This window comes from Eschrichtius robustus, chromosome 3 (assembly GCF_028021215.1).
Source record: "Eschrichtius robustus isolate mEscRob2 chromosome 3, mEscRob2.pri, whole genome shotgun sequence".
Taxonomy (NCBI): domain Eukaryota; kingdom Metazoa; phylum Chordata; class Mammalia; order Artiodactyla; family Eschrichtiidae; genus Eschrichtius; species Eschrichtius robustus.
Genome location: NC_090826.1, coordinates 165,528,433 through 165,544,950, shown reverse-complemented (window position 1 = coordinate 165,544,950; position 16,518 = coordinate 165,528,433). Strand labels below are relative to the sequence as shown.

The window sequence follows — 16,518 nt, the reverse complement described above, 5'->3', positions numbered from 1 at the left end:
CCCCTCCACCTGAGCATTCTGGAACAGGAAAGAGCCTGGGCTGAGAAAAGCCTTTCAGGTCTCAGGCAGTGGGTAACGAGGAAAGGGGTCACTGCTCAGGACCGGCTGTAACCAGATTTAATTGCTACATTTCAGGGCCTCCTCTCCAGCACCAGCCAGAGCCCATCTCCCTGGTCCCACTTCAGCTTCCTGTGTGCTTTTCTTCTTTCACACGCCACTCCCAAATACAAGTGGAACCCTCCAGCCCCTTCAGGGCAGAGGCTTAAATCAGGCTCCGGGGACTGGGGGACGTTGGAGATGCTCAGCAAATTGATGGTGAATGAACATAAATGAAAGAAAGACAACATTTAACTTCCTATTTGATGATTTCCTAGTAACTGCAAAATAAACTCAGCTTCTCTTAAGGACACACAAAATAAAATCAGAACATTTTTATGAGGCAGGAGAATGAAATTCCTCATTAGGTGTATAGGGAGTTTACTGCATAGCTGATAACTGAAAACACCGCTAATTCATTAGTATTGCGACCATCTTTTTGCAAGTGGCAGGCACTTGTCATACTTGTTGAATTGAAAACATCTAAATCATCATGAATCAGTACGTCTATTTCAGGTAACCTTGAGTAAATGTACTGCTGCATGCTCTCCACCGCCCCCTGCCATGACAGGCCAGCCAGGAGACCCCCCCGGGCAGCTGGAGGAGAGGTTGGACCCTCGCTTACCTGCTGGACCTCACTAAGGATGGAGTACGCAGCCTGGATCTGCCTTTTGCTCAGCTTCCCCAAGGGCATCTTCTGAAGGTCAATCTGAGGAGACAGGGGTATTTTTCCCTTTGAAAGCACTGTGCAGCGAGATGACGGGAGAGCCAGACCAAGCAGCAGCCCAGGCCTCCTGGGCCCTTACAGAAGCAGTCACAAGTCCTTCCGGTCCTCCCGGGGAGACCCGGTGACCCAGCTCCACAGGCTCTGCAGCCTCGCCCCCAGTGCAGGGGACAGGAGTCTGTGAGGGAAGATTCCGGCTCACTGCATTTACGGCAGGGATAAGCCAAGCAGGGCTCGCCCACCCCTGCACTCAGCCTGAAACAGCCCCACGCTTCTGGAAGAAGGTGACACAGCAGGGCTCCCATCTAATTCCAAAGTGAGGACGAAGGTGCACCCTCCCTGGGGTCTCAGAGCCAAGGCCATTCCCACCCGGAAACTAAGAACCATAAAGCAGTGAAAATGATTTTTAAAAGGACACACTCCTGAACACACATGCTTATACCAAATCAACAGTGTGCCCTTCCAGTCAGTCACCCCACAGGTTAAACACCTGTCCCTACGACTGTGCTGCTCGCAATACCCTGGGAACCAGCATCCAGGGAGGCGGCAAGCGGGCTGCCGCGGCAGAAGCATGAACTCTGGGGGCCGAGGTCTGGTCGCCAGCTAGCGAGCGAGGCACCCGCTCCCTGTGGCCGTGACCTGCCCGAACGCTGGCTCGGCCCCTCTCCCGCCTCAGTGCCGCATGGGGCCCCTCACTCTGAAACCTGAGCCACTGTCTCCAGGACTGTTCCCAGTGGACCCTCTGAGCTCCCGGCCCCAGGACTGCACCTTGCCCATCTTGACATCTCCAGCACCTGCAGGGCCTGGAACAAAGACTGAGCTGGACAAGCACTTGAGAGATGAGACCACTATGCCGATTAAATGAAATAGGATGTGAAAGTGCTCACAGCCCATCAGGAACCAATCAGGGGCCAGTGGTGACAGCGTCCAATGACGACAAGCTATGGCACGTCAGCGTCTCTGTACCCTCCGTACTGTCCACCCCCAGGGGAGAGCCGGTTTCTGGGAGGAGTTAAACAGTTGGCGCTCAGTCCGGGGAAGAAGGTGGATAATGTATTTTGAGCCAAGACCACAGTAAAATAAAAGAACAGAGTGACCTTAGCATGGACCGTGAGTGGGCTCGAAAGCAATTCTAAAGAAAGAACTCCGGAAGATGCTCTGACCAAGGGCAGTGTGACCAGAGGGAGAGCACATGCTCTGAGGGGAGCGATTTCCCTGAGCTGTCTCATTTTGGTGTTTATTTAAAAAAAGACCTGGTCTCTCTAACCGACACCCTCAACACACACACAAAGGCCACAAGAACAGGAACAGGGCTCAACCAACACAAGCTGCCTCCACTCCCGACTGTGGGCTGGGGGCAGGGGCTCCACAGCAGCTGCGTTTAGGGAGAAAGTGAAAAGTGGGAGAGATGCCTTGGGGTCAGGGCCCTGAGAGCCACAGCTGCAGCCAGAGGGAGGCTTCTAGAGATGTAGCCCGGACTCTGGATACAGCACACACCCTCCCAGCCTCGGCTGGGACTCTGCTCTGGGCTCAGGACTCACCTGCCTCACAGGGAGCGCTCAGTTCCCCTGGGTACCATGTTTACTCATCTACCTGGCCACCCAATCCCACGTAGAGCCCATCAGGCTGGGAGTGGGCGCCCCCCCCTCCACATTCTCAACACAGCCTGCCTTCCAGCAGCAGGCCCCTGGCCCTCTGCTTCCTGCTAATCAACTAGTTCCCTGTCTTGAGTGTAAAACAAGCTAAAAAAAAAATGTCATTTTCACAGAAAGAGACTGGGTCTGATCACAGTTGAGAAATTCTATGAATCACAGATAAGCCACAGCACAGGAAGCCGGAAATGACACGTGGGACATTTCTTTTGAAACGTTAATGAAACGAAGATGCCTCCTGCCCTCCTCCCCGCCTCCCCGCACATCTCTCTGCCAGCATTCCTGGTGAGCCCACCCACAAGCTGTTCAAACTAGTCAGACCTCCCAGACAGAAGTCGGGTTGTTTATCTGTTTGAACAAGATGTCCGTACAAGCCCTGGCTATCTTCAAACCCATTAGGGGTTTCCTAGGAGGTGACCCAACACTCTGTTTTCTAACAACAGTGGAGCCTGAGCAGTCCTGCCAGGCTGAGCTCCAGACAGGGAGATACGGGCTGAGGAAGAGAGGCTGCCAGTGGTTTATACCACCCAGATTTGTCCCGCCCCCCTCCAAGGCTGCCTGGAGCCTCTGGGAAGGCCCTGGGAAGAAGCAGGGAGGGAGCAAGCGGCGAAGGGGCGTAATGCCCAAGGCCGATCTGCAATTCCTGCTCTCTCTGCTGGTCCCTGCTTGTTTTTCAGAGCAGCCTGAAGCTTCTGGGCTCGGTGGCTGGAGAAGAGGGGAGAGTCTGTTTGCCAGCCAGATACCAGCAGCGCCTGGATGACCTCTGTGGGAATTGCCCCTTGGGTCAGCACTCAAGAGCTCTGATGCCAGAGGCAGCAAGAACAAGGGGCCCTTCTGCACTCATTTCCCAGGGAAACAAACTGAAAACGCCTGGCCTTGGCCAGGGTCCCCGCCACTTTTCCTGGACAAAAACATTTCCATCACCCACATCCCACCCAGCCCAATCTCTTCTTAAAAACAGCTGGTATGAATTTTATCTGATGAAGCAAGTGCCAGAAGCTCTCTGCACTTCTGTCAGTGCTGGTTACAGCAGTTCTTTTACTGTAAGTGGGCCGTGTCTTGGACTTCCCATGACAGCTCCAGGTGGCCCGCTTGGTTGGGCCACAAAAGACCATGTCCACACTCCATCATGGCAACAAGGGGAAAAGTGCAAGTGGGTCTACGGACCCAGGGGACAACACACCATCTATTTCACAGCAGGCCAACGATCCTCTGCAAAAGAGCAAGCACCCCGGGCCTCAGAGCTCCTGCATGTCTCAGGCTGAAGACCAGCCACCAAACTCGTTGCCAACTCGGCACTCAAATCATCAACCCCAGCAAACGCTCACAAATAAAACGAAAGTGCAGTAACCTCATACTCCACCATGGCTTTCTTCATACTTTCCACATCAAAGATCATCTTAATGAGGTCTTGCACTGGCTTGGGGAGCTTGGACTTGGTGCCAGGGTTTACCGTCAACTTCTTTACTGCCTCTTCATCCTTTAGGGAAAAAGAAAATCAGGAAGGGCCACAATTAAACAACCCAAGCAAAGTGGTGGTGGTGTTTGGCAGAGAAAGGACACAGGACGGAGTGCCACCAGCCAAAAAAAAAAAAAAAAAAAAAGCTGTTCATCAAAAAGGTTTGGCATTAGTTGCCAGGAGAAGCATATATGAGTGTGTACAGGATCAGATACTTCCTGTGCACCCCTCCAAGTCCTCTTGGCTGCTCCAGATTCTTATTCTAGACGCCACTGAAGCATCCAGCTCTGTACAGGCAGACCCGCAGACACCCACACTCCCCTCATGCCCTCACCTCCTCCCTCACTGCCTCCCATGCCGGGGCTGCTGGTGCCCTGGGACTGGGAACCTGCCCGGGGCCCACTCATGCCCAACCTGGAAGTGCTGGGCAGCTATAAGGGTGATCTTGGACCCAGGGGACACTGGACTGATGGACAAATCTTGTCTCCTTTCTTCTCTTGCCCTGCCTCCCCCAAGACTGAATCCACACAGCCTTCTCTATAGTGCCAGAGGACCAAGCTAACAGTCCGACTTCCTGCCAGGCAGCTTCACAGTGTTAAAGCACATCCTAGCATCAACCCTCCCAAGTCTGCACCCCTCACCCCTGTTCCCTGGGATTGCTCTTCCTAATATTCTACTAGCACAGGCCTTTACCCCTGCCATCTGGGGAATCCAGGCTGAGCCAAGACCCGGCTATATGGAAAACGCCTTAACCCTTCTCACTTTTGAACCCACAAGGGCAGGGACTATGACCATCACGGTGTCCCTAACAGCTAACGGTGTTTGGTATTTGTTTCGAATGAAGGTAACTGGCATTGGGCCTTGAGCCTGGAATCTGCTTGGCTTAACAAAGCTGCAGAGAGGAACCTGTGTGCTAGTGTTCAGGGCTGCTGCTGTCAGGGGCACAATACATCTACTCTTAATGCTGAAACACAAGTTTTCAACACAAGTCTTAAATGCATTCTTATCCTCTAGCTCAGTGGTCCCCAATCTTTTTGGCACCAGGGACCGGTTTTGTGGAAGACAATTTTTCCACGGACTGGGGGTGGGGGGATGGTTTCAGGATGATTCAAGCGCATTACATTTATTGTGCACTTTATTTCTATTATTAGTACACTGTAATATATAATGAAATAATTATACAACTCACCATAATGCAGAATCAGTGGGAGCCCTGAGCTTGATTTCACTTGCCACTCATTGGTAGGGTTTTGATATGAGTCTGCAAGCAACTGATTTATTATTATGGTCTCGGGGCAGTCAAACCTCTCTGCTAATGATAATCTGTATTTGCAGCCGCTCCCCAGCAATATCATCACCGCCTCAGTTCCACCTCAGATCATCGCGCGTTAAGGAGCGCGCAACCTAGATCCCTCGCATGCACAGTTCACAGTAGGGTTCGCACTCCTATGAGAATCTAACGCTGTCGCTGATTTGATAGGGTGGAGCTCAGGCGGTAACGCGAGCGATGGGGAGCGGCTGTAAATAGAGATGAAGCTTGGCTCCCTCGCCTGACGCTTACCTCCTGCTGTGCGGCCCGGTTCCTAGTAGGTACTGGTCCGTGGCCCAGGGACTGGGGACCCCTGCTCTAGTTATAACTTCATTGAAGGCAAACTATCAGTATGCTAAAAAGCCTTATTTAAATACATATACTCTGTGACCTGGTAGCTCAATCTCTAATGATAACAAGCACAGAGATAAGTATATCAGCATCATTATAGCAAATACCTGGAAATAATCTAAATATCTAATTGGGGCATGGGAGAGTGTTGTTTGGTAAATTACAAATAATGGCCACCCACAGGATGGAATTCTATACAGACTTAAGAAATGATGCTCTAGTTCAGTGCAGTTTAATACAGTAGTCACTGGTTTTGACATGTGACCACTCTGAATTGAGCTGTGCTGTAAGAGCTAAAAATATACCAGCTATCAAATATTCAGTTAAAAAAAAAAAGGTACAAATATCTCAATGATATTAATATATCAAAATGATAGTATTTTGGACATTCTGGGTTAAATACATAACTAGTATTAATTTCACTGTTTCATTTTGCTTTTTAAAATGCAGCTACTAGAATATTTAAAATTGCCTAAGTGGCTGCCTATCTCTCTCTGTTGGACAGCATTGCTCTAGAAGACATGAGGAAATTCTCCTAGAACAGTAAGGCCAAAAGCTGGTGGTGGCAACACAGTATGTAAGGAAAGACTCCAGTGTTACAGTGGAGAAAAGTAGCTGTGAAGTGAAAGAAGTATATAAAGACATATACCATGATTTTAATTCTTTGTGCCTCTGTCTTTCTCAAAATTTTCTAAAACAAATACAGTTGACCCTTGAGCAACTCAGGGACTAAGGGCATTAACCTTCTGTGCAGTCGAAAATCCGAGAATAACAGAGTTGGTCCTCCATATTCCTGGCTTCTCCCTATCCTCAGTGCTGCATCCGTGGATTCAACCAACCACAGATTGTGTGGAACTGTAGTATTTGCTAATGAAAAAAATTCCACATATAAGTGGACCCATGCAGTTCAAACCTGTGCTGTTCAACTGTATATATTTTTGAAATGGGAAAAATAAACTCAGTAGGGGGCACTGCTGAGTTAGACCAAGTCTGTGCAACTCTAAACTCCAAGTTCTCCACCTCAACATTATATAAGAGCTAGTTTCTATTTTTAATGGTGTAGCTCATGACACTCTCTATAAACTAGAGAATTCCCCCTTTAAGACATGTTAGGGCTCAAAAATTTGGAATTAAATCTGCACCATCTACAAATCTCTTTCTTTCTGCAAAATAAGCGTGCACCACCCCCCATTATAAAAGCAGTAAGTTTTCATATAAAAACAAGGTGCGACTTCCCTGGTGGCACAATGGTTAAGAATTTGCCTGCCAATGCAGGGGACACGGGTTTGATCCCTGGTCCGGGAAGATCCCGCATGCCGCGGACCAACTAAGCCCGTGGGCCACAACCACTGAGCCTGCGCTCTAGAGCCTGCGAGCCACAACTACTGAAACCCACGTGCTGCAACTACTGAAGCCTGCGCACCTAGAGCCCGTGCTCTGCAACAAGAGAACCCACCTCAATGAGAAGCCCGCCCACCGCAAAGAAGAGTAGCCCCCGCTCGCTGCAGCTAGAGAAAGCCCACGTGCAGCAACGAAGACCCAACACAGCCAAAAATAAAAATAAATAAAATAAAATAAAAACAAGGTAAGCATTTTGTCAAAACCAATGGCCACAAGTATCAGCCAAGAGACAACGGAAGGCTGTCTGGTAATATATAGGCAGATGGTCAAGCAACAAATATAAATAATGGGAAATTATTAGGAAATAATTTGGGACTAAAAACTGGGACCTACTGGAGCACGTCAAATCACTATAATTCTATCTTGATGATAAAGCAAGTCACGTGATTTATGATTCAACATAGCTTCAGATAAGAAACCACCTGGAATCTGTGAATTACTCCCTGTTGTGTTTAGGGAGCAACTTCAAAGACTGTTCCTCCTTGACAGTCTTACAAATGCTCACACTGTTCTCATCTAAGCGCCATCTCATATTTCACAGTGTAGATTCTATTCATGAAAGGGTGCTGGATTTTATGAAATGCCTTTTCTATGTTTACTAGGATGACTGTGTGGCTTCTGTCCTTTATTCTATTCATGTTGTATTACATTGACTTGACTTGCACGTTGAACCAACCTTGCATTCCTGGGATAAATCCCACTCAGTCATGGTGCATAAATCCTCATGTGCTGCTAGATTCAGTTTGTTAGTATTTTGTTGAGGATTTTGCATCTATATTTATAAGGATATTGGACTGGAGTTTTCTCGTGATGTCTTTGTTCGTCTTTGGTATCAGGATAATACTGGTCTCACATAATGGTTTGAAGAGTGTTCCCTCTTCTTCTCTCTTTTTGAAAAGTTTATGAAGCACCAGTATTAATTCTTTAAACATTTGACAGGATTCACCAATGATGCCATCTGATCCATGGCATGTTTTTAAAAGAATAGTGTCCCTTCCTTTTACCAGAACTAGAAGGTGTAAGAGCATTAAGTGATTACCTGGCCATAGTCAATCTCCAGAGGGTAGAACTTTTTGGGATATTTTGTGAAGTTTTTGGAGTGCCAGGCATTCCCGGTTTTCTCTTCATATAATTTCGTAAACTGCTCAATGGCATCCTCCTTGGATGGCATCTGCTCCAGTTTGTTACTACCAATTACCGTGCCCACGCGGCCCCAGGACCTGAATATCCAATACCTGTGGGAGGAGGGGAGGAACATCAGATAGAAATTCATGGGTCAGCCTGTTGTATTTCAGAATGAGTTTCCCTTCCCTGCCATTCCCCTTGAGGGAGAAACAACTGCAAACACCCCAAAATGATGGTGACTGACAAAGAGGAACAAAAGGAACTGGTATTACAATGAAGGACCTTTATTTTACTCTTATTAAACTGAGCGTTGTAAGTTTAAAGTAATTAAAAAATGCCCTTCCAAATCATATTGGCAAATGGGCTATAAAAAGTACCAAAGAACAGGTTAACCTTGGATCTGGCAGCCTAAATTGAGGAGTAAATCCTGAGGCCTACAGACCTTCACGTAAGAATATCCAATTCTCTTCCCCAAAGAAACACGGCAAGTAACACTTGGAAGTCATGCGCTCAAGGTGATGCAACCATCAACGACATGTATTAAAAATAATGAAGAACCTTTGGCTCAGATCAGAGGCTGAGATGTGATGAAATGGGAGGGGGTGGGCCACTGGCCTGCAGGGTCAGCCACCTACAGACCCAGCTAGCATCTTCAGTCTCTATCTCAATCTAGGGCCAAGTCTTGGGTACCCTGCGGGCTGTGCTGCCTAGCTTTGGGCGAGGTCATTTTTCTTAGTGGAAATCATGCATAAGTTAAATTTTACATCACAATAAACACAGATATATCGGAAACCCAGAAAGATTCGGATGCATTTTAAAAATAAAACCAGAGATTTCAAAGAAGATTTGGGGCTTCCTGCTGTTTTTTTGGGCTACTGCCCAGAGAAATACAAATTCATTCTCTGCTGGGTTATTTCCCTCTGGAAATGTTTGGAAGACACCACGCTGACCTATCCTGAAAAAAACCTTCTGACTCTAACAGCCCACGTTGTCCTTTCCCTCTAAAAACCAATAAATCTAGGCCACCAGAGTAACGCCCATGTCCAAAATCACCATTAGAATTTGCTTGCTGGAGGTGGACAATTCTGTTCTCATTTGCCTGTTGTTTAACACACTCTGGCACTCAGCACATTTCCACAAAAACCCTATCCCTTCTCCTGCACTCCAATACACATCTAGCTTTTGGAAGGTATGTTTTACAAGCAAGATACCCTACTTTGACCTTCAAATCTCCAACAAGAGTAGGTAGTAAACTAAACGACACAGGATTTTATTTCTTCAGAAATTTTAAGTAGCCACACAGATACTGTGTGCTCTTTTAAGGGTCACTTCTGACATTCACATTTTCAATGCAAGGTTTGGTGAGAAGCTGAAGGGATGTGAAGAGCCTGAGCCTGCCACTGCCTACAACCTGCGGCTGGCCAAGATGCACCGGGCGCTGACTGTATCCCCCGGGGGCTGCCACTCTCACAGGGGTTTGCCTTTTAACGAGGAAAGCTTTTTCGATCTCCTGGAGTTCCAATGTGTAAACTGTTTTCATTTGCTAAAAAGGAAAGGTCAGTTTAATATATGAAAGGGCTTTCCCCACCACCCTTAGAACTTAACACACCTTCCCCACTTACATACAGCTCCTGTTCTGTGCTGGCTGCAATGAGGGCCCATCGACTTGGCAGAGAACTGCCCCTACTAGAAAAGTGTGCGTGGCCAAGCCAGCCCAGCCCCTCAGCACCCCAGAACTGGCTCTTACCTGCCTCCACTATGTTCAAAATAAAACATACAAACAGATGCAAACCCAAGCGCCTTTAGTAACTGGGGAGCCCGAGGTAACGCTGATGAGTGAGGACAGAAAGGCTGTTCGGGGCGAGGGCCTCTTCCCTCCCTCGCTGCAGGCCTCACGACGCACCCATGCCCTTCATGAGGCGGCTGGCTCCCCAGGAGCACTGAGAGCCTCTCAGCACAGCTCTGCTGGCCGCTCCCGCCCCCGGCGCACCTGCTCTCTCTGTCATCCTCCAGGAGCTGCAGCTTGTAATAGGAGTTGGTTCCCTTAACGATGTCCACCAGGCCGAGGGTGGCGCTGAAGACCTTCCCGCCTTTCTCCAGGACGTGTGCGCTGTGTTCCAGACCTGTCATGGACAGAGCTCCTGTGACGATTCCCACAGGGAGAAGGGGGCCTGCAGGTTCCCCACAAGACGTGTGCGCTCTCAGGACCGGGGAGCCTTGAGGCTGGGGGGCGAGGCGCGGCCCTGTCCCACGCGGTTTCCCTCACCAACGGGGTGCCCACAGCTCACTCTGCTCACTCCCGCTTCCTTACCAGAATCAGGGTCGACAGCTGCTCCTCCTTTAAGAGTTAATTTCATTCTCTTTTCAGATTTGTTGGTACCTTGGAAGGGGATAGGGAAATGCAAACATTAAATTAAAAATAAATAAAAAGTTAAGGGGAAGGTGGCAGGCAGGGCGAGTGGGTCACCTTCACCTGTGTCAGATGTCAACATGGCATCTGTACGCTGCCTGGCACCATCCTGCGCCCAGGGAAAACGAATGAGAAAACTGGTGTGGGCAGCGTTCAACAGACCATTCGGGCGCCAATGGAGAGGCTGTGCGCAGGCGGACCTGGCCAGCCTGGCAGAGGCCACGGCCCCCGGCGGGATGGGGCCACGGCAGGGCGGGGCAGCTCGGGGCCTCACCTTCCTCCTTGACGGGGCCCTTGCTCTTCTTGGAGAGCACAGCCCCCGACTTCCCTTTTGGGGCCACGGCTTCAACAGGCTCCGCCTTCACCTCGGCCCCCCAGGGGGACAAGAGGTGGGTTGAGAGCAACTCCTGAAGGCTCTTGGTTGAGGCGGAGATGTCCTGGAGGAAATCCTCAGACACGACGCGGACGTTAGCTTCTTTTACTTCCTCCATCTTTTTATTCATCTTGTCTACCTCCTCTGTTCAAATCGGAGGGAAAGAACTTTGAAATCTCAAATCACTACACAGTTATTACTTGCTGGGTACTTCCCTACCCTCGTCACCCACAGCTCTCCTCTCCTTCAAGATCTAGTGCTTGGGGCCTTGGTTCATTTCGACAATCGTCTCTCACCAGCAACATCCCCCTTCTTCTAAGGTGTGATGAGTGAGAGCTGCTTTCTCCAAACCCTTCTACAGAACGAGATGTTAACAGGTATTACACAGAGAAACGAAGTCAGATTCACATGGGAAGAGCGGTGCACTGTTTTCTGGCCCTGGAGACTTACAATGGTTGTTGGCATATTAAGCCTGCAAAGAAACCTGTTCACCTTTGTTTAACTCTGCATTTTCCAAACCTGCTTAAGCTGCGAACTTTTTGTCTGGAGGCAAACCTACCAACATCTTGTGAACAAGGTGAGAAGAGTAGGCTACAGTCTTTACTTGGGAGTTTTAGATACGTGAATATAGACCACAACACGGAGCAGCAATGCCAAGTACAAGTGCCCACATCCCTTTACAGAGAACCTGAACAATGCCAGCGATGATAAGAGACACATTTTTGGGGTCCCTCTGTGTGTCAGACACTGCGCTCGGCACTTCACCTCATTTAATTCTCAACACAACCACAAGAGACAGGGATCCCCCTGGTTCACAGGCAGATTGAACTCACTTTTGGTACTGATGCACAGGGAGGCCTTGTTGGCGGTCCCCGTCAACTTCCCCCCGAGTTTCTCGATTGTGGCCTTCACTTCGTCCTTGTTCTGGGACAGTTTCCCAAGAGTCAGGATCTTCATGTTGGATAACGGCTTGTCTGGGATGGGAGAAAAGGATCACTAGGCAGGGCTGCTGCCCGGGGTGGAGGGTGGGAGCAGGAGACCAGGCGGCAGCTCCCAGGGAAAAGCCAGACCGGCTGCAAGGCCCCCAAATGGCCTCAGCACCCTCTTTGATCAGGGAGAAAGGGATCTCCTTGAGGAGAAGTCTACGTAAACAGAAGAAAGGAGTAAGAGCAGCAGGAAAGCAGAGGACAGGACAGCAACCTGTACCCAGTCCTCAGCACTGAAAGGACCGGCCAGGGAGAAGCCCTGCACTGACACTTCTCCACAGCAGGCCTCGAGCAGAGGCGGCCGGGGGCGCCCTGGGTCTGCTCCACAGACAGACGAGGAAGGACCAGGAGGCTGGCCAGAGGGTGGGATGCCGGGGTCGTGTGAACTCCCAATTCCTTCTGTCATTCTGTTCCCACCCCATGCCTAAAAGCAAACTACAGTCCTCACAGGATGCTTATTAATCAACCCCATTAAAAAAACTAGCCTTGGGGAATTCCCTGGCAGTCCAGTGGTTAGGGCTCCGCGCTTCCACTGCAGGGGGCATGGGTTCGATCCCTGGTTGGAGAGCTAAGACCCTGCATGCCGTGCGGCGTGGCCAAAAAAAAAAATTAAAATAAAATAAAATAAAATAAAAAAGTAGCCTTGTCCACGGCAGTCACTGAAAGCTTTGGTCAGCTTGACCACACTGAGCTGACAGAACTGATTCAGGCACCAAGAACCCTGGCATTTTAGGTATTTAGCACTGACCACGGCCAGAAAGACCTGGGTCAGGGGTGTGCCTTCTGTTTGTTGCAAACGGGAACATACAGAGCTGGTTACACATTTCCACGAGAGATGCTGTGGGGAGGAGTCCTTTAAGCTGTCCCTGTGAGGGAGAACAACTAGAGATACCCGTAGGGTTTAACTGAAAGTTGGCCGAGGTCTCCGCAGGGAACGGAATCACTTAGCTGTGAACTGCAAGTGAGGGGAAAGCAGAAGGGACCCTCAGGGCAGGGCCCGGACGTCGACCCCGCCTGGCCCACCACACTTGCTCTTGGACCCAGGCTGCAAGCAGCAGGGTGAACTCGGGATGACCGCCCACACGTCCCCTCCCCAGAGGATGGAGGGAGGTCACTGCTGGGCTCACGTTCACGGAAGAATCCTCATCCTCCAGCCAGCACACGGTGGCCGTAACCATTAGACTACGCCACATGTCCCTGAGTAAACAAAGACAGCAGTATCTTCTGCCACAAAAACACAAACTCATCTCACTGTCTTTGTTGGTGTGGAGTATTTCTCGCTGACACTGATCACAACACGTACGGCAGGTCTCTGAAGGCGACAGAGACCCAGCATCACATCAGGCTCAGGATGACTGGTGAGAGCAGGGCTGCCCGGAAGCACGAAGCTGAGCCCTGGAATGCTGCTCTGTAGCGTAGCGCAGTCAGGCAGGAGGGTCTGAATGCCCCTCGCAGGTAACTGTCTCCCTGGCCTTTCTCAGAAGCCCCCTCCCCAACCTACCTCCTCCTGCTGGGGGTGGGATGGGGAGACCAAGGGCAGAGCTTCCCCCCAGGATCAGCCAGCAAAGAACCCAGACAGACACCCTCTCCACCCTAAGCTCAGGGCCCCAGTCCCCGCCCCCCGCCCGAGGCTGGCCCAGAGCTGCACCTGGGGGAGTGGAGTTCACAGTGGCGGGCGCTGAGGCTGCAGAGGGCAGGGGTGCTGCCGCCAGCGGGGCGCTGGTCTCTGGGGGGAATATACGGTCCTGCTTTCTGATCTTCAATTTCTTGAGGTAAGAGATTTCTCGGAATTCCTAAGGAGTGTAAGTTTTAGTTAAGAAACCAGTTCTCCCTTGAAATAACCACCCAATAGAGAAAAGAACTTAAGAATGTTTTTCTTCTTACGATAAAGAATAACACAAAATAAGAAAATTTGAGGCTTTTAGTATGAAACACAGTATTACTGCTGATATGGTGCTTATTTGCAGTACTTCTACATTTATAATACAGCTGGTATTGTGATGTTTGAAGAGAAAAAATATTTTCCTTAAAAAAACAAAAACAAAACAAACAAAAAAACCCAGTTGATAATCTGGTCAGGGAACCACTGCTGGAACCTGATTACAACCCCCAGGCCTCATTCTGGAGTTGTTCCCCTCAAGAATGAAGAGGCCTCTTCCTGGGGTCGTATGTCCATTCCATGACCAAAAGCCCCCCCAGACTCCTCAGAGCCTGGGAGAGAGATTATGACCCGAAAGGAAATCAGGGCAATTCCCTTCCCTTCCTAGAAGAAAGGACCGTGAATGCAGGGAGCCCATCAACAGTCAGTGTTCAATATTAACTCTGCCGCCAGCACGGTCCACCTGCATTCCAGGCGATTCACAATGGGCTGTGCTCTAAGTGGTCACTCAATAAACATCACATACACCAGGCTCAGGGACCAGGTCCCTACCCTCCTAAGCCTTCTTCCCATCAAGAAACAGCCCCTCCCTGCTAGATCCATGGTCAACGACTGCCTGCTGGATAAAACGTATGCTGGGCATCTAACACAGTGCCACACATCACAGTGAGTTTAGAAAAAGTTTCTGCCCTTGAGAAAGAAGCTCAGCCTTGACCGACAGTCAGATATACGAAGGCAACTTCTACATAGGAGCTAGCTTCTAAACCAGAGGCGTGCTGAAGCGATGCAATACTGGGAATGCTGGGAGGGCTCCTCGGAGGCAGTGACCTGCCAAGTCAGGGGCAGGGAGAGGGAGGGAGGGAGGGAGGGAGGGAGGGAGGGAGGGAGGGAGAGAGAGAGAGAGAGAGAGAGAGAGAGAGAGAGAGTGTGTGTGTGTGTATGTGTAGGGGTGGTGTGAGTGGTATGTGAGGAGAAAAAAGGTGGCAGAAAGAGGGGTTGCAGAAGGTAGCTGGAGCCAGATCATGGAGGGCTTTGGGGGAGGGGAGTTCAAGCTAAGGAGATGACCGTGATTCTGTGATCCAAGCCCCTGGGGGCAGCACAGTCCCTACCCATGGTCTGTAAATCCATGAATTTGCATGGGCAGCAAGCACTGTCCACCTGACAAAATGTCTTGCACCTGTAGGTACCGTTTTAAAATAACCCTTTAAAAATACACATAGATGCAGTGCAACTGACATATAAAATACTAAATAGTTCATATCACGATCTTACTTTTTCCTAACCTAAGATATTAAAAGGGATACAAATACCACAAACGGGCCTGTAACAATGGCATTCTCAGAAAAACTGGGAAAATATTTCTAGAAGAAATGGGGAATCACTCTAAGGTTTTAAGGGTGGGGAAAGGACAAGGTCAGACTTGTTGTAGAGCAACCGAGCAAGCAGAAGTATAGAGATACGTATACAGTAATTATGGTAGTGAACAGAGAAGGCAAGGAAAGAATGAGTGGAAGGGGCAAGCGGGAAAGTGGAGTTCAGCTCTGGATGCTGAGGTGGTAGTGCCACCAGGACCCACAAGCAACAATTATGGAGCGCTTACTATGTGCCACTGGTCCAAATGCTCAACCACCCGGGGAGAAGGCACGGGCGATGAGGGAACTTGACGGACATCAAATCCCAAGCCCAGGGAGCCCACGACAGCCCCAGGTGGTGGGGCGCCAGCTCGCACCGAGTCTGAGGGCACGGGCGAGTCCTTCCAGCAGCAAGCCCCCCAAGACACTGCTGGCTCCCCCAACAGCGCGGCTCCTAACAAGGTCCCCCAACTGAGGTTTTTTACATTCTGAGAATTCAAGAGAGAGAGAGAGATCAACAGGAGACGTGAACTCTGGACCCAACTCCCCATCTAGCTCCAAGGCAAGGAAATGTCTTGCTCTGAGAAACACTCTCCCATCATAAAGGCAGGAATTACCATTTGTTCACCACCATGTCCCTTGTGCCCAGAACAGTGCCTGGCAGGGGGTAGGCACTTGATAAACAGAAATAAAAGTAATTCACAGTCTTTGCAAGCAAGATTTTACACCAGTTGGACAAACCTGTGCTCCAGTTGGAAGTGCTTTGGTACTACATCTGTGTAGTTTGTAAATGTACAGAACCAAGGACATAATTCTATAATCTGATTATGACGATGGCCTCGATGTAAAGAGGTCTGAGAAACTCTGCTCTGCAGTCGTGGTGACCTGGCGTGTGGACAAGCCCAGAAGACGGGACCAGGTTTTTCTGCAAATATATCCCAGGATCCACACCCCCACTTACCTTTGGGGTCACCCACTCCTTCCGGTTGGGCGTCTGTGTCTTGACCATACACTTGGTCCAGGCAGTGACATCCCCGGTACAGTAATAGGCATCGCTCTTGAAGACCAGCTGGCCTGAGCATTCCTCGCAGGGAAGGAGGGCACCGAACACCATGCCGTCGGCCACTCGGTCCAAGATCTGAAGCCAGTGAAGAAGAGAAGCAAGTCAAGGAGGAAAGGAGCAGCTACAGGAGAGGACATTTACCAATGTGGGATGAAGAATCTGCAAGGACTCCACTCGCTAAAAAAGAAGGGAGGGACTGCCCTGAGGTTCCTAACATTCCCTGGAGAAGGTGGTTTACAGTTGGAGCTTGCATTTTTGTGCTTTATGAGACCTTATTTCCATGCCTGAGGGGTTCCTGCAGCTCCCCTTTCCCTCGGTGACTTAGAAATAAAGGGAGA

General features: G+C 49.8%; 1 protein-coding gene across 1 annotated transcript in view; it reads right to left on the bottom strand.

Annotated features, from left to right (window-relative positions):
• PARP1 (poly(ADP-ribose) polymerase 1) overlaps positions 1-16,518 on the bottom strand; it is a 42,089-nt gene that overhangs the window by 7,322 nt on the left and 18,249 nt on the right. Inside the window, exons 7-15 of the mRNA XM_068541737.1 lie at positions 16,079-16,255; positions 13,535-13,679; positions 11,734-11,874; positions 10,802-11,044; positions 10,429-10,497; positions 10,108-10,240; positions 8,032-8,227; positions 3,824-3,952; positions 722-805 (exon numbers count right to left, since the gene is read on the bottom strand). Of these exons, the coding sequence (XP_068397838.1) occupies positions 722-805; positions 3,824-3,952; positions 8,032-8,227; positions 10,108-10,240; positions 10,429-10,497; positions 10,802-11,044; positions 11,734-11,874; positions 13,535-13,679; positions 16,079-16,255 (1,317 nt within the window). The remainder of the gene's footprint in view (positions 1-721; positions 806-3,823; positions 3,953-8,031; positions 8,228-10,107; positions 10,241-10,428; positions 10,498-10,801; positions 11,045-11,733; positions 11,875-13,534; positions 13,680-16,078; positions 16,256-16,518) is intronic.